The sequence below is a fragment of the Ursus americanus genome, chromosome 4 (assembly GCF_024610735.1).
Source record: "Ursus americanus isolate L20-20 chromosome 4, mUrsAme1.1.p, whole genome shotgun sequence".
NCBI lineage: Eukaryota > Metazoa > Chordata > Mammalia > Carnivora > Ursidae > Ursus > Ursus americanus.
Genome location: NC_142130.1, coordinates 88,241,360 through 88,269,060, shown reverse-complemented (window position 1 = coordinate 88,269,060; position 27,701 = coordinate 88,241,360). Strand labels below are relative to the sequence as shown.

General features: G+C 49.9%; 1 protein-coding gene across 3 annotated transcripts; it reads right to left on the bottom strand.

The window, feature by feature from the left end:
- Positions 1–189: 189 nt before the first annotated feature.
- Positions 190–27,486, bottom strand: IFNGR2 (interferon gamma receptor 2). 3 transcript variants are annotated; one of them, XM_045785543.2, is made up of 7 exons: positions 27,235–27,486; positions 16,986–17,055; positions 11,050–11,252; positions 8,216–8,361; positions 4,128–4,287; positions 3,586–3,743; positions 190–867 (listed from the first exon to the last, which is right to left on the bottom strand). In XM_045785543.2, the coding sequence occupies exons 1-7, from the start codon at positions 27,320–27,322 to the stop codon at positions 694–696; spliced, it is 999 nt and encodes a 332-aa protein (XP_045641499.1). In that variant the 5' UTR covers positions 27,323–27,486; the 3' UTR covers positions 190–693. The 3 variants fall into 3 exon arrangements, with proteins under 3 accessions (XP_045641499.1, XP_045641498.1, XP_045641500.1); XM_045785542.2 differs by having other exon boundaries at positions 16,923–17,055; positions 27,235–27,485; XM_045785544.2 differs by having other exon boundaries at positions 16,937–17,055; positions 27,235–27,314.
- Between the last annotated feature and the right edge of the window lie 215 nt (positions 27,487–27,701).

Below are 27,701 nucleotides of genomic sequence, written 5' to 3'. Positions count from 1 at the left end.
CACACGTAGACAGTTTTCTCTGAGTGACCATGAAGCCTTGGGAGCTCAACTGGCTGTTACTTAAGAAAAAAGAAATTTAGAGAGAGTCATCTTAAGTTGACACTTTGTAGGAAAAAAAAACAAACAACTTTGCAGAGATGGAGGCCAAAATAAAGAAAGTAAAGTGGAAAAGAGAAACTTCACACTGACTTTTAAAAAGTTAATTACACAGTCTTTTATTCCTAGCTTGAAAAAAAAAAGCCTTAAGTCACTAGGAAACTATTTACAAGACTAATCACATTTTAAACCGGGTGACTGGATAGGAAGAAGGGCCACTTAATGCCCCTTCTTGGGACAGCCTGGGACAGGTGACATGATCTGCCCGAGGGGCCGCGTCAAGGAGAGGACCCCGTGTCCTGGCTGCCGACGAACAAAACGTCCAAGGCGTGCCAGAGCCGTTTGGCTAACAAATGATTACATGTCTTTTTAGTGTTTAAGAGAAATCTTAATTTTTCTGGGATATCTCTGTAGAATCATTCTAGAAACTTGTATGATTAGAAAACTCTTAGTTTAAAGAAAAAAAAAGCTTGGCGCCCCCATGAGACCCGTTACGTCTTCTCAGACACTGATGGGCCTTTTGAGGACAGGAATATGGGATTCTGGGCTCCAGAAAGTCCTGACAGGAACACCAGCAGCTTCATCGGCTCAGAGCCCTCATCCCACAGGCTGGCAGACCGGACCAGAGTTTGGGTTCAAAGTGCTTTGGGGAGCAGCTTCTCGATCCTTCTCTGCAAACGAAATGACGGACACAGAGTCCCAGGCATCATCCGTTGGTGACATGTCCTTGTCCAGGGCCTCTAAGATAGGCTGGCTCGGGTCCTTTAAATACTTGAAAAGGTTGAAAACCAACAGCGGCATTAGTTTGCAGTTCCACACAGACCTTCTGCCGACGTTCAGGCGGCACGGCCCTGCCTTACTCCGGCGCACCTCCCTACCCTGACCCCCGCTGAAACAGCTTCCCGAACAAGAGCTCCTCCCGTCAGCAGTAACCTTACCAGGAATCGGAGGGCCAACCATGGTCACACCACACCTCGGGAAAAGCACGGTGTGACTTCCTGCCCTTGGTGCAGGCTTGGGGACTGTTCTGCCCCAAGTGGCTCTGGAACTCTACCTTCCCAGTGAGGGGGCACGAGGGGCCTCCAGTTCACCCCTCAAGGGAGAAAAGGGGGACAGTCGGCCAGTGTTTTCCTTAGCCCCTCCACCTATCCGTCACTTGCACCTCACAGAACACACACCAAGCAGAGAAGCAGGGAGAGACGCAGGGGGCCTCATGGTGCCCCCCCACCCCCGCCCGTTCCCTCCGGCCTCTGCTCCAGGCTGAACCACAACTTCGCTGCTGAGTGACCGAGAAAACTCCTGCCTCGCTCTCGGACGTGCCGAGAAGACACCGAAACACACAGTGACTGCGAGCTGACTGATGACAGGAACGTAAGCCAATCATGTGCGCTTCTGAAACCTCAAAAATACAAGTGAAACCTGATTCATTTTTCTTGTGTAACTTCAGTGCCCTTTGGTATCTATTTTTCACACTTTCCCAGGAAAGTGAACCGAAAGACTCTTGTTCTGGCTCCACGCCCCAGAGGAACAGCTAGTAGCAAATTCACTTCAGAGGGACCTGCTGGGGGTTCTTCTGTGGGAGAGAGATTCATGCAAGTAAGATTCTGAGACCCACTGAGGCTGTTAGTGTGTGAAAACATTAACCAAGGAAGGTTTGGGGTGGTTGTTTTTTTTGTTTTGTGGTAACACTTAACATGAGTTCTACCCTCTTAACAGCTTCTTAAGCGCACCGTGCAGTACTAACCCTAGGCCCGATGATGTGCAGATCTCCAGAACTTACTCATCCCGCGTGACTGGAACTTCATGCCCGTTGAACAGCAGCCCCCTGGGTCCCTCTCCCCCGGCCCCCAGAAACCACATTCTACCCCTGCTTCTATGAGGTGGACTATTCTAGAAGCCTCATGGAAGTGGAATCACGCAGTATCTGTATGGAGGGTCTGGTGGGGAACTTCACGTGTAATTTGCGTTATGTCTGGGCACTTTACCTCAGGCAGATGAAGGAAGATAAGGGACTCCAGCTCTTTCTAGAAGCATGACTCTTTCTCTACAGACTTGGACCTTACATAACACCGATTCCTTCTAGATGTAACAGAGTAAGATTCTGTTTCCAGTACCTTTACCCCAATTTTACTGCTAATAAACCTCTAGAAACAAATACTTTTAAAGAATCTTCCATCAGCCCCCTTGGAGGGCTTGGCCACCTCAGGGAGCCTCGGGGGCACGGGCTGTGCAGGAAATCAACCTCCCACGAGACTCGGTCCACCCGTCTTCCTCAGGTCTTTCAAGATACCAGTAACATGCAGCGAGCTCTCGGCGTGCAAGGCTCTGCACTGACAGCCGGGGTGCATTTACTCCAGAATCCTCCTAAGTGCGCAGCTCACACTCTAGATCCCTGTCTTCACTGCCTTCCCACCCTCTGCCAGGCGTCCTGGGGGCTTTCTCCGCAAGGCGCAGGTCTCACGCGCTGCTACAGGCCATCTCTTGGCCACGCCAGGACACCTTGTTCACCAACCTCATGCCATTAAAAAAAATTGTTTTAAATTGTGGTGAAACACACATAACATAGAATTTTCATCTTAACCATTTTTAAGTGGTATAAAATACATTCGCATGGGTTGTACAGCCCTCACCACCATCTCCGAACTGTTCTAATTTTGCAAAACTAGAACTCTATCCCCCATTAAACACTAACTCCCCATCTCATCTCCCCCTCCCCACCCCGACCACCCCACTGCTCTACTTTCAGTCTCTGTGAATCTGACTCCTCGAAGTACCTCGTTAAGTGGGACCACACGGTATTTGTGGTTTTGTGACGGGCTTATTTCACCTAGCGTAATCTCCTCAAGGTTCGCCCGTGTTGTCGCCTGTGTCAGAATCTCCTTTCTTTTTACGGCTGAATAACATTCCGTTGTGTGGATAGAACACATTTGTTTATCCATTCATTCACTGCTTCCACCATTCGGCTGTTGTGAATAAAGCTGCTATGAACATGGGTGTACAAAGAACCCTGTACCAGGTGTTTTTTCTCAAGTAGGCTCCACACCCAGCGTGGAGCCCAACGTGGGGCTCGAACTCACCACCGTGAGATCAAAACCTGATCCAGGGGCACCTGGGTGGCACAGCGGTTAGGCGTCTGCCTTCGGCTCAGGGCGTGATCCCGGCATTCTGGGATCGAGCCCCACATCAGGCTCTTCCGCTATGAGCCTGCTTCTTCCTCTCCCACTCCCCCTGCTTGTGTTCCCTCTCTCGCTGGCTGTCTCTCTCTCTCTGTCGAATAAATAAATAAAATCTTTAAAAAAAAAAAAACAAAAACCTGAGCCAAGATCAAGAGTTGGACGCTCAACCGACTGAGCCACCCAGGCGCCCCTACCCTGTACCACTTTTAACCCCACTCTCTGTGTCCATGGCTTTGTCCACTGCCGCACTCCTGGGCGTTACCAGGGCCCACGGAGGGCTGACTTGTCACCCGCTAGATATGTGCACACGTACCTCTTCGATTTGTGACGGGATGCTCGGCGGAGAGTGAAACCAGTATTTTACCAGGCCTTTGTATCTCAGGACCAGAAAGAAACAGGCCCCCGCCAGCGCTGACAGCAACAGAAAGATGCCCACGGCAATCACGATGACTTGTTGCAGCCTGGTAGTGGCTTAAAAAGATGACGTGAGAGTGAACAAGAGGCCCATCCCGCACACGACACAAACACCAGGTCATTCTTCACCTGCCAGCTGCTTAGACGCTGTCCGCGTCCTCGTGCAGTGCACACATACTGTCCCTCCTCCGCCCAGCCTCACGTGCTCGAGCGCGTAACTAGTAAAAGCAGTCCCACAGTCCAGCAGTGTTAGCTCCCTGGTGGCGCTATTGCCGTGGGTCTCAGCATGAGCTGGTTAGACCTACTTGCACGCTGGCTTCTCGTCCCTTCTCTCTGGGTGCCACCCCTCCTACCACCCTCCACCTCGTACCAGCCCCGGGTTCACTACTTGGGGAGGATTCTTGTCCCAGCTCAGAAAGGACGCAAGAAGGCATGTGTTACCATCCATTGTTGTTTCGTAGCAAGATACGTTGCTTAAATGTCCGGGCCTCGAGATGTTGTAGTGCGTCCAAATCAGATGTGCCCTCACTTGTAAACAGTATTCTCTCAAGGGTTTCAAGCCATTCAACACGATGGAGTTGCTCCTGAAAGGACCTTCAACCTACGTAAAAAACGCCAACAGGCACATGTGAAAATGACCCAAAGAGACGAGGTCGAGCTACTTCCAGCTCTTCCGATGTTTCCTCAAATCCACAGGGAACACCAGCACCAAAGAACAAAGAGATTCTGTTTGAAACAGTCGCTGGCTTGCAGTGGACACATTTTATGTGTGAAATCTGGTGAACGGTGTGGAGAAAGATGCCGATGGCTTCAGAGCTGTGTTCCTGGCTGTGGGGACGCAGAGGGCCTACTGTAGCCACGGAGGGTCTGCCACCGGCATTTAGCAAATCCCAATGTCTGGGATGACATTTTCTCCTTAAATGGGGCGCCTGGGTGGCTCAGTCAGTTAAGCTTCCGACTCTCGGTTTCAGCTCAGGTCATGATCGCAGGGTGGTAAGATCGAGCCCCACGTCAGGCTCCATGCTCAGTGGGGAGTCTGCTCATCCCTCCCTCCCCCCTGCACTCTCTCCCTCTCTCTAAAATACATAAATAAAATCTTAAAAAAAAAAGTGCTTCAATGCCCAGCGCGTTTACTTTAAATCATTATTTTGTACTTCACGGTTAATATATTCAAGATACTTCGAGCTGGTCAACGAACAGAGAAAAATAATCATCATGGGAAATAATGTTCCTTTAGCTCTGAGTCTGCTTTTAGTTTTAACTGAAATGTGCTGATGCCTCTGACAGAGTTTTGGTCAACATGATATCCGTGAGTTATATAATCGGGACACAGCTGGATCCCAGACTCTCGGAGATTCTGTCTCCTCCCCACATCTAGTCCTTGCTGCTGCCTCCCTCAGCCTCGTCCACCCCCTCTGGATCCCTCTAGTCAATGGCTTCTCGCTCTCCTGGGCAGTTGCCATTGTTCCACAGGGAAAGGAGGGACAGATATATAGGATATATGTTTATATATATAGGATATAGCAGTACGGGATTTCTTACAAGGGGATTGCTTTCCTATTTTGAGATGTAATAGAAAATGCTACAGGGGCACCTCGGTGGCTCAGCCATTAAGCATCTGCCTTCGGCTCAGGGAGGGATCCCAGGGTCCTTGGTTCAAGCCCTGCATCGGGCTCCCTGCTCTGCTGGGAGCCTGCTTCTCCCTCTCCCACTCCCCCTGCTTGTGTTCCCTGTCTCACTGTCTCTGTCAAATAAATAAATAAAATCTTTAAAAAAAAAAAAAGAAAAAGAAAATGCTACAGCCATTGAGTCACATATGCTCAGTAACACAGAGATGAAGCTGTTCTGCTGTTGACCGAAAACGGGCGGATTATTCAATAGTATGTAGAGAGCAGCTTATTTTTAAACATATAAAATAATCATTATTTGGAATAATGGGATCATCGATGATTTTTTTCCTTCTGTTTAATGGTGACAGACTGCCAGGGTAGAGGAGACAGATTTTTGCTGGTGATGCCACATAAAGCAATTTTTTAAAACATTTATTTATTTGAGAGAGAGAGAGAACAAGTGTGGTGGGGGAGGGGCAGAGGGAGGGAGAGAGGGAGAATCGCAAGCCGATTCCCTGCTGAGTGTGGAGCCCTACTAGGGCTCGATCCCACGAGCCAGAGATCACCAGCTGAGCCCAAACCAAGAGTTCGGCACCTAACCGGCTGCACCATCCAGGCACCCCACCGCGTGAAGCAATTTTAAGTACAAACTTCCTTTGGGGGTGACTTCAGCCACCAGTTGGCATTACTAGAATTCAGAATCACAGACTACAGAGACACGAGACCACTGTCCTGGGAGGGCCTGCCTGCCAGGCTAACCATAGCTGGCATCTGGGAACTTGGAATCCTGAACGGTCCCTGCCATTCCCTAACTAATGTCGGCAGCTTGTGGTAAAAACGTTTTCTGTGCCAAACACCTGCTGTCTTAGGAGTCTGGAATTTTGATCTATGCTGGGGACAAGAGGCCTGTATTTCCAGTAAAACCCCTGGGCACTGAGTCTCTGCTAAGCTTCCCTGGTAGACAACATTTCACGTGTTGTCACAGTTTGCTGTTGGAGGAATTAAGTGTGTCCTCTCTGAGTCTTTCGGGGAAGGTTCTTGGAAGCTTGTATCTGGCTTCCTCTGGAGTTTGGCCTGTGTGCCTCTTCCCCTTGCTGATTTTACTTCATGTTCTTCTTCTATAATAAACCATGGCCATGAAAGCAACCATATGCCAAGTCCCATGGGTCCTTCCAGCAAATCTAGGGGCTAGTCTTGGGGACACAGACTCACAGCAGGAATGGAGATATTTTGGTGGCTCTCAGACTCATTTGAGCCCTAAAATCTTTTGTTCACAGAAGTCCAAAGTAGAGCTGCTCTGGTAGACAAGGGAGAAAGGGGAAACCCTTCTGGAATCTTCCAGGCCTTCTCTATTCCAGTTGACCAGATCTTGACCTCTTGATTCAGAGAAATGGTTAGTTCTTTTTTCCCCTTGGGTTAAGAGTCTATTCTTCAGTGAGTTTTGCCTTCCTCAATGTTTTAAGATTCACCGTAAAGAAATGAGGAAGAAGTACAAATGTGAAGTATGTGGGAGAAGCTCTTCAGAGCCTGGGGGTGCCTGGGTGGCTCAGTCGGTGGGGCGTCTGTCTTTGGCTTAGGGCAGGATCTCGAGGTCCTGGGATCCCCGTGTGGGGGAGCAGGGAGCCTGCTTCTCCCTCTCCCTCTGCCCCTCCCCCTGCTTGTGCATGCTCTCTCTCTCTCTCTCTGACAAATAAATAAGTAAAAACTTAAAAAAGAAAAAAAGAAAACAACTGCCAAGCATGGAGTCTGGGCTCGGACGTCTCCGCACCGATGTGCTAGCTGTCAGCTGCTGACCTTGGGCAACTTACTCAACCCACTGGTTTTCCTTCTCTGTGAAAGACTTAATGAGAGGATGTATCTAAAATGCCTGGCCCAGGGCCCAACTCAAAGGAAGCTCTCGAGAAACACAAGCTCTCATTATTATAAAAAAACTATAATCACCTTAAATTTATACAGCGATGAATGTCAGTTATATCACCATAAAACCGGAAAACAAAAAACACAACAACAGTTCTAAGACTGTTGAGTTTGGGAAACCCTGAGGCTTACATAGATAATAAAACCTCACGATACTCAGCTTGGATAATCAGGCACTGCGGACGACTGAAGGCCAGCTTCTTCCCTTGTACTTTGTAGGGCTGACCAGGCCCTGCCCGTCTGACGCATCTCTGTCAGCCTAACGGCCCGCCGCAGCCCCTCCTGCATTTTTTTTTTTTTAAGATTTTTTTATTTATTTATGTGACAGAGAGACAGCCAGCGAGAGAGGGAACACAAGCAGGGGAGTGGGGGAGGAAGAAGCAGGCTCCCAGCGGAGGAGCCTGATGTGGGGCTCGATCCCAGAACGCCGGGATCACGCCCTGAGCCGAAGGCAGACGCTTAACCGCTGTGCCACCCAGGCGTCCCCCCTCCTGCATTTCTGACAGACCCTAGCACCTGCAGTTCCCCAGACGTCCCGAACCTTCCCCCACCCTCCGTCCTCTTCCCTACAAGGCTCTCTCTCCTCGCAGTAGACTTTTTGCATGTCCACATACGTTCTCTTTGCAAATCACTCAAACCAAAGCAATTTCTATAAACCTTGCAGACTGCAGGGGTGGATTCCTTGTTGTAGAAACAGGCCCTCTAGAACCTTCTCCAGGCTTTTGAGGGCCCCAGGGGCTCTGTGCATACCCCAAACAACGGGGAATAACGTGCTGTCAGGCAGAGAGGGGCCTTCAGAGCCACCTGGCAGAAGGCAAGGCTCAGCATAGGGAGCAGAAGCTCAGGTCTTGAGGGGAAGGATTAAACCCGATTCAGGGCTCAGACTCTAAGGCAACACTGAGATGCTCTGTCCTCCTTGTCCAGTTTCAAGTTTACTTTCTTTTGCTCTATCAGGAAGTCCAAAGGAAAGAAAATCAACACAAAGTAGAAAAATGCTCTTGCCTTTTGGATTCCTGCCTTTTCCCAGTAATGGACATAATACTGAAAAGTGGCCTTGGAGGCAGGGATGTCGAAGGGAGAGGAGAACCTGACGATCAGGGAACCTTCTCCTGGGGTCACCCAGACGTTCTCAGGAGGTCCAACGGTCACTGAAATACAGTAACGAACACAAACACAAAATATAAATATATACACATATATATGCTTTACATATAACACAATATACAATCTTTTTTTATTTTTTAATTAAATTCAATTAATCATCATATAATGTATTATGGGTTTCAGAAGTAGAGGTCAGTGATTCATCAGTTGCATACAACACCCAGTGCTCATTATGTCACGTGCCCTCCTTAATGCCCATCCCCCAGTTACCCCATCCTTCCACCCCCCTCCCCTCCAGCAACCCTTATTTTATTTCCTAGAGTTAAGCATCTTTTATGGTTTGGTTCCCTCTCTGATTGCATCTTGTTTTATTTTCTCCTCTCACACATAATTTTATATAATATACTGTGTGTGTACACACACACACACACACACACACACACACATTTATAAATGCAATGAGATCGCATTCAGGCACACAAGACTCCCTGACACTGCTCTGGGCACAAGCTTCACGTGGAAGGCCACGGGGCAGGAAGCCCAATGCCAGGGGCTTCTCATCTTCGGCGGCAGGAGGGCCCTTGCGGGAGTCCACGCGGTGGCCTAGAGCCAGTCTCTCCACCCCCCCACCCCCACCCCAGGACACAGCTTCCATGCAAAGAGCGAGACCCCCAACAGGCCAGTACAGGAGCCTCCCAGGCTTAAAAGCCCCAAGAGCCAGTATCTCTTAATGACAACAGGAAGAAGTTTCCAGAGTCCCTGCGAGGGACACGCGCAGTTACAAGAACTGCCGCTCTCAGCTGAAGACATGGCTCCCTAACAGGTATTTAAGAGGGCCCCAAGGCAGGTGCCGTTTGTCAATCAGGGCTCATTTTGCCATCAGCGACGCCGCCTAGGAACCTGGCTGCCAGCCACCTTGATCAGGTTTCCAGAGAAACAGCTGGGAGGTTAACCAAAGATCAGATTTTCGTGCAGAGGGGGACAGGATTTTGTTACCCTTACCTACCACCTAGCTCTTTTGTATATTTATTTTTAATATCCATTCCTATAATTTCTTTATAAATGAACAAAAGTGGTATTAATAAACCTTTAAATCTGCGTCTCCCAGCTTCTTGTCAGACTACGTTTAAATGTAGTACCAGAGCGATCTTGCCGTCGGAAGTCTGTTCGTTGGAGCTTTTCATATAGTTCACGGGACAGCCCAGGACTGTGAGTCAAACACGTTATAAAGGAAGGGTTCCAGCATTTATCAGACAAGCACTTCAGACTGAGAGTAGCTTGGGCTACAGCGATGGGAGCTGAGCACACGTCAGCCTCGGACTTTACAAGTGAGGGGCAGGGGACGACTTCCCAGCCGGGAACCACCGGGGAACAGGGCTGCCCCGCTCAGGCCGGGAGGACAGGGCTGCTGGCTGGCACCGGACAAGTGACTATCCCAACAGGCCCTGCTTCCGTTCCCGGTCCTCTTCTCCCGGGCCAGGGCCGGGGACCGCCATTACTCTCTCTTTTTTTCTTGACTAATTCCCACCTAGATGACATTGCACAGCTCAGATGTGTGCTGGTTCTCTGCACAAGGACAACTGACTTGTCCGCGGTAAATGCCCAGCTCGCGGGGACTGCACTGTCTGCTCTCTCCATCCCGGCGTCGTCCGGCACAAACGGTTGATTGCTCTTCTTAGTTTCCTATTGCAAACGATCCCGAGCAGGAAGGGGAGGGAAGATCCTAACAACAACTCATGGCCTCATCACCCCGACTTTTACCCACCGTTGAGGTCATGGCCAATTTTGTTCCCCTCACCCCCTTTGCCCTCAGGCCTCCACTCTCTAGATTATTCTGGATTTCATGTGTAAATACTCCAGTATGAGTCTCTAAAGGATAGGACACCCTCCCCCCTTTTAAAAACATAAAAATACCATGATAACACCTAAGATAAACTAAAAATAATTGCTTACTAGATGGTCGAATAGCTAGACAGTGACCACATTTCCTCAACGGTCTTCTACCTCTGTTGAGTTTGTTGGGATCAGAACCCCATACTTTGGTTGCCTAAACCATGAACACCAAAGAAACCTGGGACACAGCCGGCCGGGTGAGAAATGAACCGCGTGAGGAGCGGATGTACAAACTAGTATCTGTCAATTCTTATGCCCCCTTCCAAGTTCTGGGAGCACATCTGCTCGTTCAACCAAGCTTTACAGCGTATCCACGAGGGGCCAGGCACTGTTCAAGGCCGAATGAAAGTCTTTCTTGAACATAAAGGAAGTTGTGCCAAAGGGATGAGGGTGATCACTGAAGCCAATAAGCTAGTGTCCCATCCAGCCCAGAGGTCAGCAAACTCTTTTGGTAAAGCGCCCTAGTAAATTAGGCTTCGCGGGCCAGGCAATCCCTGTTGCAACTGTTCAACTCTACCGCTCTGGCTTGAAAGCATCCACAGACCACACATTATTAAAAGGTGGTGAAACTGTGCTCTAATAAAACTTATTTACAACACGTTGGTGGGCCGGCTGTGGTCCACAAGCTGTGGGTGGCCAGCCCCTGGTCTAGCAAATCAACTCCTCTAGCGCCAGGCTCCATGCTCAGTGCTTGGGTTTGACCATCATACCCACCTGTTTGCTGGCTGTGTGGGGTGAGAGACAGGACTGGGGTGCATGGAGTCCGCACCGCTCAGTGAGGAGTAAAACGAAGAAAGCCTGGAAATGATAAAGGACGTTTTACAGCCAAGTTCTCTTACCATTCCAATAGTACAGGAACCAAGGCACCGTCAGCCAGGGGGAAACCAGGTCCTGCGCCTTAGCTCGGACGCGTAAAGAGACGTTGAAAAACAGTGGCAAACCCTCTGAGAGGCTGGATGGGGTGAAGTTACACTCTGTCTTGGTGACGTTCATACAGTTCACACCTATGTCGTCGGTGTCGTACCACCTACTGCCAGAGAGGCTGCAAAGGAAAACAAGACTTTCACTTCACAGACTTCCCTCTTCTGCCACATCCAACAGGTTCCCCAGAGCCGATGTTTTAAAAAGCAGCTTTACCGGGGCGCCTGGGTGGCACAGCGGTTAAGCGTCTGCCTTCGGCTCAGGGCGTGATCCTGGCGTTCTGGGATCGAGCCCCACATCAGGCTCCTCCGCTAGGAGCCTGATTCTTCCTCTCCCACTCCCCCTGCTTGTGTTCCCTCTCTCGCTGGCTGTCTCTATCTCTGTCGAATAAATAAATAAAATCTTTTTTTTTTTTTTTAAAAAGCAGCTTTACTGAGATGCAATTTGTGGACCAAAGAATCCGCCCAGCGAAAGTGTACAACTAATGATTTTCAGTAGCTTCGCGGGGTCGTGCAACGTCACCACATTCAATTTTAGGACATTTTTATCATCCCCCAAAGAAACCCCATACCTATTAGGAGTCACTCCCCACTGTGCCCTAACCCCCTGAGCCCTAGGCGACCATTAATCGTCTACTTTGTTTCTACAGATTTGCCTCCCCTGGACATTTCTTATGAACAGGCTCGTAAACCGCATGGTCTTTTCTGATCGGCTCTTTCCACTTAGTGTGTTTTCAGGAGTGACACATGTTCTAGCATCAGTACTTCACCCTTCTGATGGCCAAGTAAGACCCCAGCATATGCTTATAGTACGTTTTGTTTCTCCATTCACCTGCTTTGGACGTGTCGGCTGTTCCCACGTTTTGGCTGTTGTGAATAACGCTAAGAAATACTCACAGGCAAGTTTCTTTGTGGACATAACTTTTCAATTCTTTGGGGTAAATACCCTGGAGTGGGAGCTGGTGGGTCACACGGTAACTCTTGTTTATAACTGTCTTCCAAAGCAGCTGTACCATTTTACGTCCCCAGCTGCAGTGTGTGAGGGTTCCAATTTCTCCACATCCTCATCAACACTCGTCATTATGCCTTTTCTTTATTATTTATTTATTATTATTTTTACATCCTAGTGGGTGTGCTGTGGTAGACCACTGTGGCTTTAAATTTGCATGTCTTTGATGAACACTGATGTTGGACCTCTTTTTATGTATTTATTGGCCATTTGTATATCTTCTTTGGAAAACTGTCTCCTCAAACCCTTTCTCTGTACTTTAATTGGGTTGTCTTCTAATTGTTGAATTGTAAGAGTTCTTTATATATTCTGGATGCAAGTCTCTTATCAGATTTTTCCCATTCAGTCCTGCAACTGATTTTAATTCTTTAAACTAGGCCTCTGGAGTCAAAGTCTTAGGAAAGAGACTGCATTCATACAAACCCCACTCATGCTTCCTGCTAGTGTGGAGTTTGTTCTAACCTACAGCTGTCCATTTAAAGTCTGAGTCACCCTATGAAAACCCTGCCAAATACAAGGCCACATAGTCTTGTAAATGCCAATGCATTCCCCAGAGTTCCAATGCCACACCCCCCCATGGGACTCTACTCTCCAGCTTTGGTGACAGACTTGAGAAAAACCAGGGAGGTGGCTGCTAGAAACCTCAATGGGGGGCAGTAGGCGGCGTGCTCAGTAGAGACAGGCCATGCCCCCCTAATCCCCCACCCCAGCAGCTCTGGCCTAGAAAGCAAGGCCAGCGGAGACAGAAGAGAGGAGGCTGGGGATCACTGCCACCAGCTTGCACACACCACACGTGGTTCTAAGTGTACCTCTGACCCTCACTGGAGACTTCTTCTGTCAAAGTGGCAAGTGTCAAGACGAAGGCCACTTCAAGATACATGGCTATGGCTTCTGTGGAAGATGGCTGCCCTACTCATATTACCACCAAGCCCCGGGGGCCCAGACCCTACTACAGAGAGGGATCCCCAAGCACAGGCACCCCTTCCCCCCATCTTAGGTTGGGGGCGTGCTTCAGAAGGGGTAAGTAACGTTTAAAAAAGTTACACAGTGGGGCGCCTGGGTGGCACAGTGGTTAAGCGTCTGCCTTCGGCTCAGGGCGTGATCCTGCCCTTCTGGGATCGAGCCCCACATCAGGCTCCTCCCTTGTGAGCCTGCTTCTTCCTCTCCCACTCCCCCTGACTGTGTTCCCTCTCTCTCGCTGGCTGTCTCTATCTCTGTCGAATAAATAAATAAAATCTTTAAAAAAAAAAAAAAGTTACACAGCTACTTAGGAGATACTCTAACCTTCTCCCCGGCAGATCCCAGCTGTTGAACTTGGGCAAAAGGCTCCCCACATTTCAAAGGCTCATTTCCCGATTTAGCAGGGAATGGGCCACTCCTGTTCCCCATCCTCCCCTCTCCTCCAAACTTGGCCCTGTCTCAGAACTGCTTTTGAAAAATGTTTCTCCGCACAGGGGTCTAAAGGGGGATAAACCATCCAAATTTAAATGACAGCTGACACATGACAGCAGTTTCAGGGGGAAGAGTGAAAAAGGAAGCTGCGTTCTGGAGGCCGCCTCCCCGTCTCTTCGCAAAGGGGACAAATAAGGGGATGTTGGCCCCACTTCAACAAGCGCAGCCTTGAGCGTGGCCCCGCCCATCGCCAGACTCTGGCCTCCTGACCAGGGTGTGTCCGGGCACCTGAGTCTTACCCCCGGAGTCACGCGGGCTCCCCCTCGGCTACATCAGGGACTGCCTGTGTCCCTGAATTTATCTCAGTTTGAAAGCAGCCCCCATCATGAGAGGGAACCCAGCATAGTGGTTGAACACCTACACTCCGGAGCCAGTTACTTCGCTTGTCCGTTCCCTAGTCCCCTTATCTATAAAATGGGGATAAATTATGGGATTTGCCTCCCCGAGGGCTCATGAAGGTTGAACCAGCCGACATGTAAATCATTTATTCCACAGACGGGCAACTGTGGACGTCACAGTTCAGTTCTGTTAGGTCACTTCCAAAAATGGCCAGTGTCCCCTCTGATCCAGCAATTCCTCTGCTACAAATGTAAGAGAACAATCAGATGATTTATGTACGAGGACACAAGCTGGTGACCGTCTACACCCGTGAGTGGGGAAGCTTTAAATACATCATGTGTGATGCCTCATCCAATAAAACGAGCAGTAGAAATGTTTACACAGAGCTCATTAGGAGAAAAAGTGTTCATACACTTAACTGTTTGGTTGAAAAAAAAAAAAAGGAAGAAGGACCCAAACGCGTTAACCGAGTTTTGTTTCATTTTTACGCATACACCGGCACATTTTCAAACCAAGTGCGTTCATTTAGAAAAAAGTCTAGAGAGAAATACGCCAGAAGGAGAGTAGGGATTATTCTTGGGCTGCAGAGCACTAGGTGGTTTTAATTTTATTCTTTTTACTTTTCCGGGTGTTCTAGCCTTTCTGTAAAGAACACGTGTTACTGTTAAAATCAGAAAGAAAAGAAATGAAATGAGAAAACGTTTTCAGAAGACTGGGTTGGTCAGGTCAAGTTTTTTTAAGGTGAAATCTCCAGATTTTTTAATGTGGGCACTAACTGATAAGGAAAAAAAAATTAAACACCATGGGCCAAACACAGCCTGAAGGCCAAGTCTCTGCAACCCCTGATTTACACCTGCAATCTTCCCACAGTGCTCAGGGTAATTCTGGCTTTGGCTACTGTACTACCAGAATGCAGGCACCCTCATTTCTAATTACAGTAACGCTTTACTGTAGAGAAACAGGATGGAAAAATTTTAAGTCCCACAAGCCTCAAAATGAAATTATTTCATGTCACTAAAATGTACCAAACATGTACAAGTCTCTAAAAACAAAACAAGAGCAAAGGCCCTCCTCTCATCAATTCTGCGATTGGAAAAGAAAACAAGACCTGCCCCGGTTTCAGTTTCTCGTTACCCCTCAACTTTTCCAAACAAGGACGCTCACATTCACCCCATCCTTTGTTTCTTTTACCCAAACCGACCTCTATCCTGAGAAAATATCTCCAAAATGCTTTCCAAAAACGAAACGAAGTCAACATGTTAGTCTGGGAAAGGAAAGCGTCAAGGGCTTTAAGGAATATTTCTACTATCTCCTGGTGCTCTGCTGACCCACAGATGTACCCCCCACCCCCCCAAGGCTAAGGAATGCTAGTCAGGATATCAGCTGTGACTTCCTGTCACCGAAATCTTGTTTAGGTCTACAACGTCATGTTTACTGAATGCTGAGAAAGGCCAGCTTTGAGGGCACAAAGCCCCATGCTGAGGAGCACTCAGTTTGATGCTCGGCTGTCGCCATCTTGAAATTCTCAGTAATTCTGAACAAGGGGTCTTGCACCATTTTCATTTTGCCCACGGCCCCACAAATTATGCAGCTGGTCCTCATGGACTGGTCCAGTAACTATACGTATACTAGTACTTGCTTGAGGAAGAGCTAAATGTTCAGAGATAACCCCTAAACCTGGGTTTAGAATCTATTTTTATTAAGCAAATGTTGTTACAATGGACAAAGGTGAAAAAGAAGTCACCGGAAACGTACTCCACTTACAAACTAAGTGCCCCTAATTCTTCCAGATTCCTTCCCCGTTCTTGACCACAGATATGGTCCAAATTTTACACAGTTGCCACTGCTCCCAGATGACACACAATTATCCATTTTAATAGTTGCCTCGTGTTCAACTACTAGTTCACATGATGAAATCTGGCATTTTTCTGCTGATGGACAGGAATGTATATTCAATGTATATCTTTTTTTCTTTTTTTAAGATTTTATTTATCTACCTGAGAGAGAGAGAGGGTGGGGGGCAGGAAGAGAGACTCTGAAGCAGATTCCACACTGAGCACAGAGCCCGACGCAGGACTCGATCCCACAACCGGGAGATCGTGACCTGAGCCGAGACCAAGAGTTGGATGTTTGACTGACTGAGCCATCTGGGCACCCTATTTTTCCCCCTTTTTCTGCTGGGGCCTGTATTACCCACGTAGGGGAAAAGTCACGTGGACATTTCCGAGGCGCTCGCTATACCGTGAGGGACTCCGCTGTAGGGGGGCTGTGCTAACTCACCCACATCCGGCACCATCCTCCTCAGCCACACTCTCCCAAGCACCGAGCATTACCATTCCCTTAAATGTGGTGTAACTGGGAATATAAAATGACTTGGCCAATAATTTTAACTTTGTCTTCTCTTAACCCATGTAACACGGTAAACACGTAACAACTGAGGTCTTCGATTTTGCATTTCTTCTTCCCATACATGTTTCTGCTGCATGCCAAGTGATGATAAACCGTGAAAGTGGGTGAGACAGAGAATGAGGGACCAGAAGAGTGTGCGAAATGGAAAAACCCCTTTTAGAAATCGAGAATTAGTAGTAATTAAGTGAATACATTCCTTAGTAGGCCAAATCTGGCCCGTAAGTTTCGCTAAACCAGATTTTCAAAACTTGAAGAAGATGAAGGCTACAAGTGCCTCCTGCCCTTTCAAGACAGGAAGCCCTCGTGTACGAACCTCTCCTGAAACCAACGAGAGAACAGTCTCCCCCGCCAGCTAAGACGCCCTGTGGGTAGACAGCAGAGCGTCTGACCCCAGTGCTGCCAAAGCCTTCACGTGAGTGGGAGGTTGTGAAATCTCTGTCCTTGGAGATTTAAAAAGTACAAGAGAACTATCTGCTTCCAGTGGATCTGCCGGCAATCCTGCCAAGAGGCAAGCCCGAGCCGCCGGCCCTGGGGCTCCCCGCGCCACTCCCCATCAGGACGCCAACAGAAAGATCCAGCTTACAATGTGAACTGCACCTGGTAGACCACCGGCCTTGTGTCATTGCTCAGGGACCCCGGCTCCCACCTCAGAACCTGCTCGTTGTTGTACAGGCGAATCTTCGGGTTTCGAGGAGCTGGCAGCTGGGAGCGAGAGTCTTGAAAGGGGCAGGGAGAGAGAGAAGGGGGCGGAGGTGAGAGAGAAGGGGAGGGTTACAAGAGAAAATCCGATTACAACACTATTTAAATGCACAGCATTAAATCATTCCCACCATTCCATTTTCGTCAAAGTGCAGAAGTGGTTATTACCGGTGTCCCCAGGCATGTCCCCTCGCCCCTGCCTTTGACGAAATACGGCACCATCGCCACAGTCCGTGGAAGGAAAGGGAGGCTTGGGGCCTACAGATTCCAGTTCTCATGAGCGGGGCCTGGGTGCCGGAGTCCGGCTCAACTAGAATGTGTGTTCTGTCTTTAATAAGCATGTGTGGATGGGCAGCTTAGGCTGACAGTCTGGGCCTCACTCTCTTCTTCAGGAATAAGGGGTAAAGAGCCGTACAGCCCGTAAGTGAACACTGCATTGGTGGCCACGTGACATGCACTCGCCCCAGACTAGTCTTAGTACCAGACTTGCATTGGTACCAAGGGAGCGTCTGGTAAACCTCCACACACACACATGCACACACTCACACGCGCACACCCCAAAGCGGGTGTGCAAAGCCCAAAGGCACGTGGAGGGTGAGACATGTCCTTTGGGCTTCGTAAGACTTGCGGTGTTTCTCAAGGACCCCCAGTATCACAATCGCCAAGGTACCGCTTAAAATGCAGATCCCCAGGCCACCCCCCAGGCCAGGAAATCCACATTTTCAACAAGCTTCCCAGCTGATTCTCAGGCACCTGAAGCCTGAAGGCTACAAACAACAGAATAACACCTGCCCTGGGGGAACTACCACCCATGTCAGAGTCCCCCTCCTGAGCCCAGCCCCCCCCAGCAGGTACTTCACAAGACTGTGCTGGAGACCGCAAGCACAGGAGCCTTTTCTCTTGCAAGAAAACACAATTGTGACGGGACTTTCTCTGAGATTGAAAGATGAATGAGAAACGCCCAGGAGGTGGAAAGCAAGGTTTGAAAAACATGCTGTTCCAGAATTCAGAGCAGGAAATTCAAACCATGTGTTTTCAGTAAACGGATCCAACCTCGAAGGGATCCAATCTGGAAGAATGGTGACCAGCTCTTCTGAAAGATGCGTTACCAGGGGTCTGTGTTCACTTGTCTACTTCCAGAATGCCCACTGTCTCCCGAGCTCCAAGCTCAGGCTGGCCTTCATTCCGGATCCTTATTCAACCAGCTTACCAACACTTCTGCCAATTCACACCAGGGAAAAAGGCAGGCAGGCTGGGGCCGCCTGGAGGGAAGCTGCTTGGAAGGGCAGGCCCATCTCTGCTCGCTGTGGCTGCTGTGTGTGGCCCGGCAGGTCCCAGAGCGGAGCTGAGGACTGGAGGCCTGCCTCCGGGGCACGGTGCAGCACACACACACACACACACACCCCCGCCCGCCCCCGGGGGGGGGGGGGAGGCCTTCCTTAGGACCAGGAACTCATTGGGGGCTCAGAGACCTCCATTTACATTCCTGATTCAGTGTCCTATGGATGCTGAGATGAAGCAGCACCAATTTAGGGTCTTAAAACAACCCAGCTGGATCGCTTCCAGTCCTGGAGAGCAGAAGTTTGAAACTGGTCTCACTGGGCTAACGTCAGCGTGTTGGCAGGGCTGTTTTCCTTCTGGAAGCTCTGGGGCAGAAATGGCTCCTTGCCTCCTCCAGCTTCTAGAAGCAGCCCACATTCTTTGGCTCTGACTCCTTCCCCCAGCAACAATGGGCTGATTCCTTCTCTCTCTCTCTCTTTTTTTTTTTTTAGCGATTACCCATTTATTTATTTTTCTTCAAAAGACATTTTTTTGAAGATTTATTCATTTACTTTAGAGACAGACAGAGAGAACCCGAGCAGGAGGGGCAGAGGGAGAGGAGAGAGAAACCCAAGCAGACTCTGCACTGAGCCCAGAGCCTGACACGGGTCTGATCCCACGACCGTGAGATCACGACCTGAGCCGAAATCAAGAGTCAGACATTTAACCGACTGAGACACTCAGGTGCCCCCTTTTGAATTTTTATTTAAAATCGAGTTAGTTAACATACAGTGCAATATTGGTTTCAAGAGGAGAATTCAGTGATTCACACTTAGGTCTAACACTCGGTGCTCATTACAGCAAGTGCCCTCCTTAATGCCCATTCCCCATCTAGCCCAGCCCCCACCCACCTCCGTCCATCGACCCTCAGTTTGTTCTCCATTGCTAAGAGTCTCTAACGGTTTGGTTTCTCTCTCTTTTTCTTCCCCTTTGTTCATCTGTTTTGCTTCTTAAATTCCACATGAGTGAAATCACACGGTATTTGTCTTTCCCTGACTTACTTTGCTCAGCACAACACACTCCAGCTAGATCCACATTGCTGCAAATGGCAAGATTTCATTCTTTTGGATGGCGGAATAATCCACTGTGTGTATAGACCACGTCTTCTCTACCCATTCATCAGTCGGTGGACATCTGGGCTCTTTGTACACTTTGCTATAGCTATTGCTGCTATGACCCCTGGAGTGCATGTGCCCCTAAGAATCGATATGTTTGTATCCTTTGGGTAAATACCTAGTAGTGCAATTGCTGGATCATAGGGTAGTTCTATTTTTAACTTTTTAAAAAATATTTTATTTATTTATTTATTTATTTATTTATTTATTTATTTATTTATTGGGGTGGGGGAGCAGAGGGAGAGGCAGAGGGACAAGGGGAGAGAGAAACCCAAGCAGACTCTGTGCAGCTCGGAGCCCGACGTGGGGCTCAATCTCACGACCCAGAGATGATGACCTGAGCCCAAATCAAGAGTTGGATCTCAAGCAACTGAGCCACTCAGGCACCCCTCTATTTTTGAATTAATGCCATACTGTTTTCCAGAGTGGCTGTACCAGCTTGCATTCCCACCAACCGTGTAGGAGGGTTCTCCACATCTCCGCTGGGCCATCCTCACCAACATCTGTTGTTTCCTGAGTTGTTAATTTTAGCCATTCTGACAGGTGTGAGGTGGTATCTCATCGTGGTTTGGATTCGTATTTCCCTGATGATGAGTGATTTGGAGCACTTTTTCATGTGTCTGTTGGCCGTTGGTAGGTCTTCTTTGGAGAAATGTCTATTCATGTCTTCTGCCCATTTCTTCTTTTTTTTTTTTTTTAAGATTTTATTTATTTGGGGCGCCTGGGTGGCACAGTGGTTGAGCGTCTGCCTTCGGCTCAGGGCGTGATCCCGGCGTTACGGGATCGAGCCCCACATCAGGCTCCTCCGCTATGAGCCTGCTTCTTCCTCTCCCACTCCCCCTGCTTGTGTTCCCTCTCTCGCTGGCTGTCTCTATCTCTGTTGAATAAATAAATAAAATCTTAAAAAAAAAAAAGATTTTATTTATTTATGTGACAGAGAGACAGCCAGAGAGAGAGGGAACACAAGCAGGGGCAGTGGGAGAGGAAGAAGCAGGCTCCCAGTGGAGGAGCCCGATGTGGGGCTCGATCCCAGAGCACCGGGATCACGCCCTGAGCCGAAGGCAGACGCTTAACGACTGTGCTACCCAGGCGCCCCTTTCTGCCCATTTCTTAACTGGATTATTTGGCTTTGGGGTGTTGAGTTTGATAAGTTATAGATTTAGGGTACTAGCCCTTTATCAGTTGTGTCGTTTGCAAATATCTTCTCCCATTCCAGAGGCTGCCTTTGGTTTTGTCGGCTGTTTCCTTCGCTGTGCAGAAGCTTTTTATCTTGATGACGTCCCCAATAGTTCAGTTTTGCTTTTGTTGCCCTTGCCTTTGGAGATGTGTCTAGCAAGAAGTTGCTGCAGCCGGGGTGGGAGAGGTGGCTGCCTGTGTTCTCCTCTAGGATTCTGATGGTTTCTTGTCTCACATTTGGGACTTTCATCCATTTTGAACTGATTTTTGTGTACGGTGTGAGAAAGCGGTCCAGTTTCTCCAACACCATTTCTTGAAAAGACTGGGCCGACTCCTTCTCAGGTTGCCACCTCTCTGGTCTGACTCTCTTGCCTCCCTCTTCCATCTTCGAGGACACTTGTGATGACACTGGGCCCACGGAGCCCTACTATCCAGGGTCATCTCACCATCTCAGGATCCCTGGTCACACCTGCCAAGTCCCATTTGCCATGTGAGGTCACACAGCCACAGCCATGGTGCCCTTCACCATCCCCCCGTCTCTGGGGAGGAGCTGTCTCCCGGCACCCCCATCTCTGAGATCCAGGCATTCAGCTAAGGAAGGAAGCACCAAGGGGCCAAGCAAGAAGGGCGGGCTTCCACCCCAGCTGACAGGTGGACCAGAAGAAAGGATTCCCCGTCAATGTGGCGTCTCCAGATGAGCCCTCTACTTTCTTCAGCTTTCGTTTTCCTGAGGTGACCCGCAGTTTTACTGACATTTGACTTTCCTGGAATCCCCTGTCTTACCACATTCAGAGACGATAACAAATCTTAATACTGAGGGTTTCACAATGAAGCACCAAAGACTGCCCACTCATTAGCAACTGCCTCGTCACACTGCCCTCTGCACCTCTCAGAAGGCCGTCCTTGAACTGCCTCGCCCCTGCACCACAGCCCCCATGGGGCCCTCCTTGTTCCTGGGAAACTCAGCCTGCCCTTGCCGCTCCTTCTCTGGAACCGTCTTTCCCGCTATGCCACAGCTCTCTCCCCTACTCCCTTTAGGTCTTTGCTCTTACTAGAATGGTTTCCTGTGTAAAATGCCCAGGGTGCGGGATCCCCTGCCCCTGCCTGACTCGTCTGCGTGGTGCTTGCTCACCACCTGGGTCCTTTGTTTACGCCACAGTGCTTAGGAGCATGGATTCCAGAACTAGACTGCGAGTTCAACGCTGCATGCTCCTTAGGACGTTGGGCAAGCTGTTTAACTTCTTTGTGCCTCAGCTGTCTCATCTGTATAATGGGTACAGTGCAGACTTCATGGTGTCGTTATGAGGAGAGAACGAGTTAGTTTTATGCGCGGGGCTGAGGACAGGGCGAGCACCTTGTGATCCGCGCCTCTCCTCATTGCTAGTGGTTTATCGACAGTGTCCCTGAACACGAGAGTGGGGGGCTCCAGGAAGGCTGGGCGCTGTTGGATTTGGGGACTGTTTTATCCCCGCTCCTGGAAGAGCAGTCACTCAGGATCGGGGGAATGACTGGCGTGTAGCCCAGCAGCGCGCTCGCCTTCAGAGATTACATAACCGATTTCTGGTCCTCAGCAGTGCGTTCATCCACTCAAAAAGCAGGCAGAGCTTAGGCTCCCTTTCTCCTTGCTTGCTTTATGCTTAAGCTCCTCCCTTTTGTCTGCTCTCTGCTGTGGCGGGGGTTGGGGGGGGTGGGGATGGGGGGTGGGGACAACTCTGGGCTATGCCTTACCTGCTTGGCTCCAAAGAGTCAGCATTTTTAGGGTCATAGTGCCTGCTGTGAAAGGTGTCCTTAAGGGCTCAGTGGGAGGAGAACAGAACCTACAGACGAAGGGCTTAGGCTGGAATCCTGATGCTGTGATCTACAAACAGAGACCCTGCCAACACCCCGCGGGGCCTCGGTGTCCTCCTGCATCGTGGAACCATGCCACCTCTCCCAGAGTCGTAGTGAGGGGCAAACACAAGATCGCAAATGAAAGGCAAATTAGACACTCTAAGTAAATTTCTAAGACATGACTATTTCAGGGGCTCCTGATTCCGCATGATAGGGCTGCGTGTGCAGGTGGCGAGCAGCAACCAGTCCCCCAGACCCCGCCTTCAGGGACCAGCAACAGGGCACCGAGCCCCATGCTGAGCACTGTATCCGATGGTCTGACCCCGATGTAGACAGAAGACTGCCCCCCCCAAAGATGTCTGTGTCCTGTGAATACATTAGGTTACATGGCAAAGGGGAATTGAGGTTGTAGATGGAATCTAGGTTCCTCATCAAAAGACCTTAAAATAGGGAGCCTATCCTGAAATAGCTGAGTGGACCCAATGTCATCACAACAGTATTTCTCTGGAAGCTGGAGAAGGCAAGGCAACGATTCTCCCCCTAGAATCTCCAGCATCCCTATGACACCTTGATTTTAGCCCAGTAGACCAGCACCTGACTTCTGACCTCCAGAGCTGTAAGATAATAAACTGATATTGCTTTAAGGCTCTAAGTTGGTGATCTGTTACAACAACAGGAACTAATACCTTCCTGGAGGTGGATACCAGGGCTTTAATGACACCCCAGTGCCTACAAGACAACAGCTCACAGAGTAGGGTGTACAAAGTTCCACTCTCCCATCTGTCTCCGTGGTCTGTGGGGCAATCACTCAAACTATTCATGGTAAGAAGAGATAACGTAGCTATCACCTGTGTGAAGAGTGTCCTGTGCTCCCCTCGACCACAGCTCCTCCTGTGCCCCCTTCCTGCCCCGCCCATGACCTCTGATCCACCCTGCATCCAGGCATTTGAGACTTGACTCGTATTTAAGAACAGGCTATCCAAGGTCTCAAAAGGATAGTGTGGTTAAATACATCACACACAAAGGGGCACCTGGGTGGCTCAGTTGGTTAAGCATCTGCCTTTGGCTCAGGTCATGATCTCAGAGGCCTGGGATCAAGTCCTGCATGGGGCTCCTTTCTCAGCGGGGAGTCTGCTTCTCCCTCTCTCTCTACCCCTCGCCCACCCCCATTCATGCTCGCCCCCCCCATTCATGCTCGCCCACCCCCATTCATTCTCTGTCTTTCTCTCTCTCTCTCATTTGCTCTGTCTCAAATACAATAAATAAAATTTAAAAAAAACCCACACATCACACAGATAATAAAATAAAGTACACTAAAATAAACTAGTATTAAAATTAATCATTTAATCTTGACATCCAAAGATCCTTTAGGATCTCTCCATGGATGGGGCGTTATGATGAACATCAATGACCCTGCAGGTGAGGAGAAGTAAAAAAACTTCCCCTGAATCCTCAGCCATTACCAGGAAGTTGTTCTGGTCAGTAAATCCTAAACACCTGCTTATTTACCTAGACCATTTGTCTCTTCCCATAAAGGGCAGTATTGCTTCCTTGAGAGTAGATGGGGCTATTACCTACTTGAAAAGAATGGTGGAGAAAATAAAGACAGAGAATGTTTATAAAACCTTGTCTGACCTAGAAGAGTGGCCTAATAAATGCTATTGTATCATTTTTAGTTTGCCCCCAAACATGCCAGCTACTTAAGTAGTTTCCACTGTTGAGGTGATGGGCAAACAAGAGTTACTTAACGCAGGAGTGTCTGGGTGGCTCAGTTGGTTAAGCATCCAAGACTCTTGATGTTGGCTCAGGTCACCATCTCAGGGTTGTGAGCGCGAGTCCTATGCTGGGCTCCATGTTCAGCGGGGAGTCTGCTGCTCTCTCTCTCTCTCTTTCCCTCTGCCCCTCCTCCTGCACTCTCTCTCTCTCAAATAAATAAATCTTAAAAGAAAAGAGTTACTTAATGCCCATTCATTTGCAATGGTTTTCGTGTGGTTGGGCATTTACAGTCTTTCTCAGCGGTCTCTCGGGGCATTAGAGGCTCTGGATGGTCAAGTCAGCAAATCACGGTCATAAAGTTCTGCGGCACAAGTACCTTCCCAATCTACTGCAAAACTAAGCATTAGGTACAAATACAAAGAGAAATCTCAATTCTTCAACATCCAGGTAAATGGCCAGAGAGTTGATTTACTGCACTTCAGTGGAGTTAATTAATTTTGAATCTAAAGCAAATGGCCACTGCTTAAAGCATTACTACTGAGGGGAGCAAAATATGCCACCCTGAAATATGTCACTTTGGCATGTTGATTTTTTTTTTTTTTGCATGTTCATTATTTGGAATTAAAGTTACTTAAAATATAGTCGGTGCAAGAAAGACACTCTGACTTTCCTTTATGTCCCTAAAAGCAAGAAATAAATCTCTACTGTGAAGGTATCCTCCCTATAGCAGGAGGGTAAAGGGCATCTTTACTCTGAGACAGGGAGTTCAAGGCTGAGAAACCCTATAAACGAACTTTGTTACTTCATGAATTTGCTGCCCGAGACTCAAGCTCCCTTGTTTGGTTACACCTACGCAAATCTTTGTTTCTATATCTAAAAGGTATGAAAGCTGCCTGCTTTGGTCACTTCTTCAAGTCTTTTATTTTCATAAGCTCCTGTAGGTACAAAATTAAATCTGTTTTTCTCCTGTTACTCTGTCTCATGCCAACTTAATTATTAGACCAGTCGAAGAACCTAGAAGGCAAGAAAGGAAGTTTTCCTCCCCTACACTACAATTTAGATCAGGTCCAATATTTTAATATGTTACCCTTAAAACAACTTTAAGGGGTAGATATTACAAGTTTTCCTTTTTAAAAATTAGTTTCCAATACTTCACTTTTTTCTGACCATAAAAGCAATCCATGATTACTGAAGGACAATTGTGAATTATGAAAAAGCATGGAAATTTTTCTATTACCCATTTACCATACAACCATTGTTAATAGTTCTACTCTGTGCTTTGACTAATGTAGTTTCTCTTAAAAATATCCCAGTTAGTTTTTTAATGGCTTATTATAAAAAAATTTCAAGTAGTCACAAAAGAGATTAGCATAATGGTGCTATTTTTCAAAGGATCTATGATGAAGGACCAGTCTCTTTCTTTCTTCTTCTTTTTTTGGGGGGGAGGATCGACAGGGGGGGAGAGAGAGAGAGAGAATCTTAAGCTGGCTCCACACCCAGTGGAGCTGACGTGGGGCTTGATCTCGTGACCTGAGCTCAAATCAAGAGTCTGACGCTTAACCAAATGAGCCACCCAGGTGTCTCCACACCAGTTCCTCATGCATCACACAGACCCAAACTTCGGCAGAATACAATAAAAGATAATTAATAGAAGGAGGGCCTGGCCTTAGATGTTGGGGCAATGTCAAATTGCAAAGTTTCTAAATATTTCTCTCCACACCAGATCATGGCAGAGAAGTCACAAATACTGCACAGACCCCCATGAGGGAGGGGTACCTCTAGTATAAAGTAACCACCACTAAGCCCACCACCCAGCTCAGGCAGTTACCAACATTTTGCCAAAACCCAGATCCCAGCTGAAGGAGGCCCAGGGACGGCAGAACAGAGATTGCTCAAGACGTGAAGCTGGGGAGGGGTGAGATCGGGATTCAAATCCATCTGTCTCAAAGAAAAACAACCATTTGGCCAGGAGCACACACCCTCATATGCAAGGCTCCCTTCATCAAGGAGCTATGGAATTCAGGGGCCTTTCTAAGTGATGCTGGCAGAAGAAACAGACCTAAACCACACCCTGAGCTTCACAAGGGCGAAAACTTATAATTCTTGAGACTATTCAAGAGCTCCCCAACCTAGGACAGTCTGTCCCTGGGAAAGAACCAGCAAAACACCTTCCTTACTGAGGTCTTCTTTACTTTTCTCGGAGTTTTTAGATTTGGCTTCTAAGTATGGGCAGTTGGTGTCAGAGGGCAGAAGGAGACTGACCCAGGGGAGCGGCTGTCTGGGTGCGGGAGGAGCGGGGATTAAAAGTCCGCTTGCGTTGACTCCCTGCCGCCAACACCAACACGAGTGGGGGTCCGGGCACTTCTGAGTCCCGCCCGAGTGCTGCCCACCCCCCATCTGTCCGATCCTGGGCAAAGCAGCATCTGGACTCGCGCACTATCAAACACACCCCGGCCCCAGCCAGACTGAGTCACATTTCCAGCCTGCGGCTGACCTCCGCTGCACGGAAGGAAGGCCCGGGCCCCGCTCCTAACTCGGGCCCCCGGGGAAGCAGGGGCTGCGGTCAGCCGGGCCAGGAAGAAGAACCCGGGGTGGCAGAGGCAGCCCTGCGTTCCCGAGCCCAGCCTTCGCTTTGCCTGTGTTGACGCGGAGACGCTCGCGGACCTCGGCCGCACTCGGTTGCAGGGAGCGGCGGCGCGGGGGTGCGAGAGGAGGAGCCGCAGTGTGGCCCGAGGCGCACAGGGGCCCAGGCGGCGGCTCCTGCCGCGGAGGGACAACCCGGGGCCGGGACGCCGGGAGGGGCGACCGCCGCCCCGCGGCTGCCCCAGTGCCCGCGGGCTCCCCGCCCAGGGACTGCCCGGAATTCCCCGCCGTCCAGCCCACAGCCCAGCCCCGCGCCGGGCTTCGCGCGAGCCCCTCCTCCACTGCGGGCTCTCCGCACCCCCACCACCCCTCGGGGCTCCCCGCGGACCCCCAGCCCCTCGCGGCGCCCCTCGGGTCGCCACCCGCCGCGACGACGCCTCCTCAGGCCCGGCTTACCTGCCGGGAGCGCGGGGGCGCCGCGGCCGCCGAGCAGCAGCAGCAGCAGCAGCGACAGCAGCGACAGCGGCGGCGGCGGGGGCCGCATGGCCCGGGGCTCTCGCGCCGCAGCCTCGGCGGCGGCTCTGGGGACAGCCCGGCCCCGGCGCGGGGTCCGCCGAGCGGCTCACGTCGCCGCCTGGGCGGCCATGGCGAGCGCAGGGTGCGCGGGGCCCGCCCCTTCCCGAGCGGCGGCGACGCGGCCCCGGCGGCGGGACAGCCAGGCTCGGCCGCCGCGCCCAGGCCGGCCCCTCCCGGCGCCCGCGCCCCGCCCCGCCCCGCAGGCCGCGGGACTTTCCCGGCGCCCAGACCCGCGCGGGGGGCCCCCGCACTCCCCGCGGCCCGGAGCGCCCGGCGCGGCCCAGGCCCGGGGCTCCGCGGCCGGCCTCCCCGAGCGCGGAGCGGGTTGCCTGGGCCCGGCGCAGACC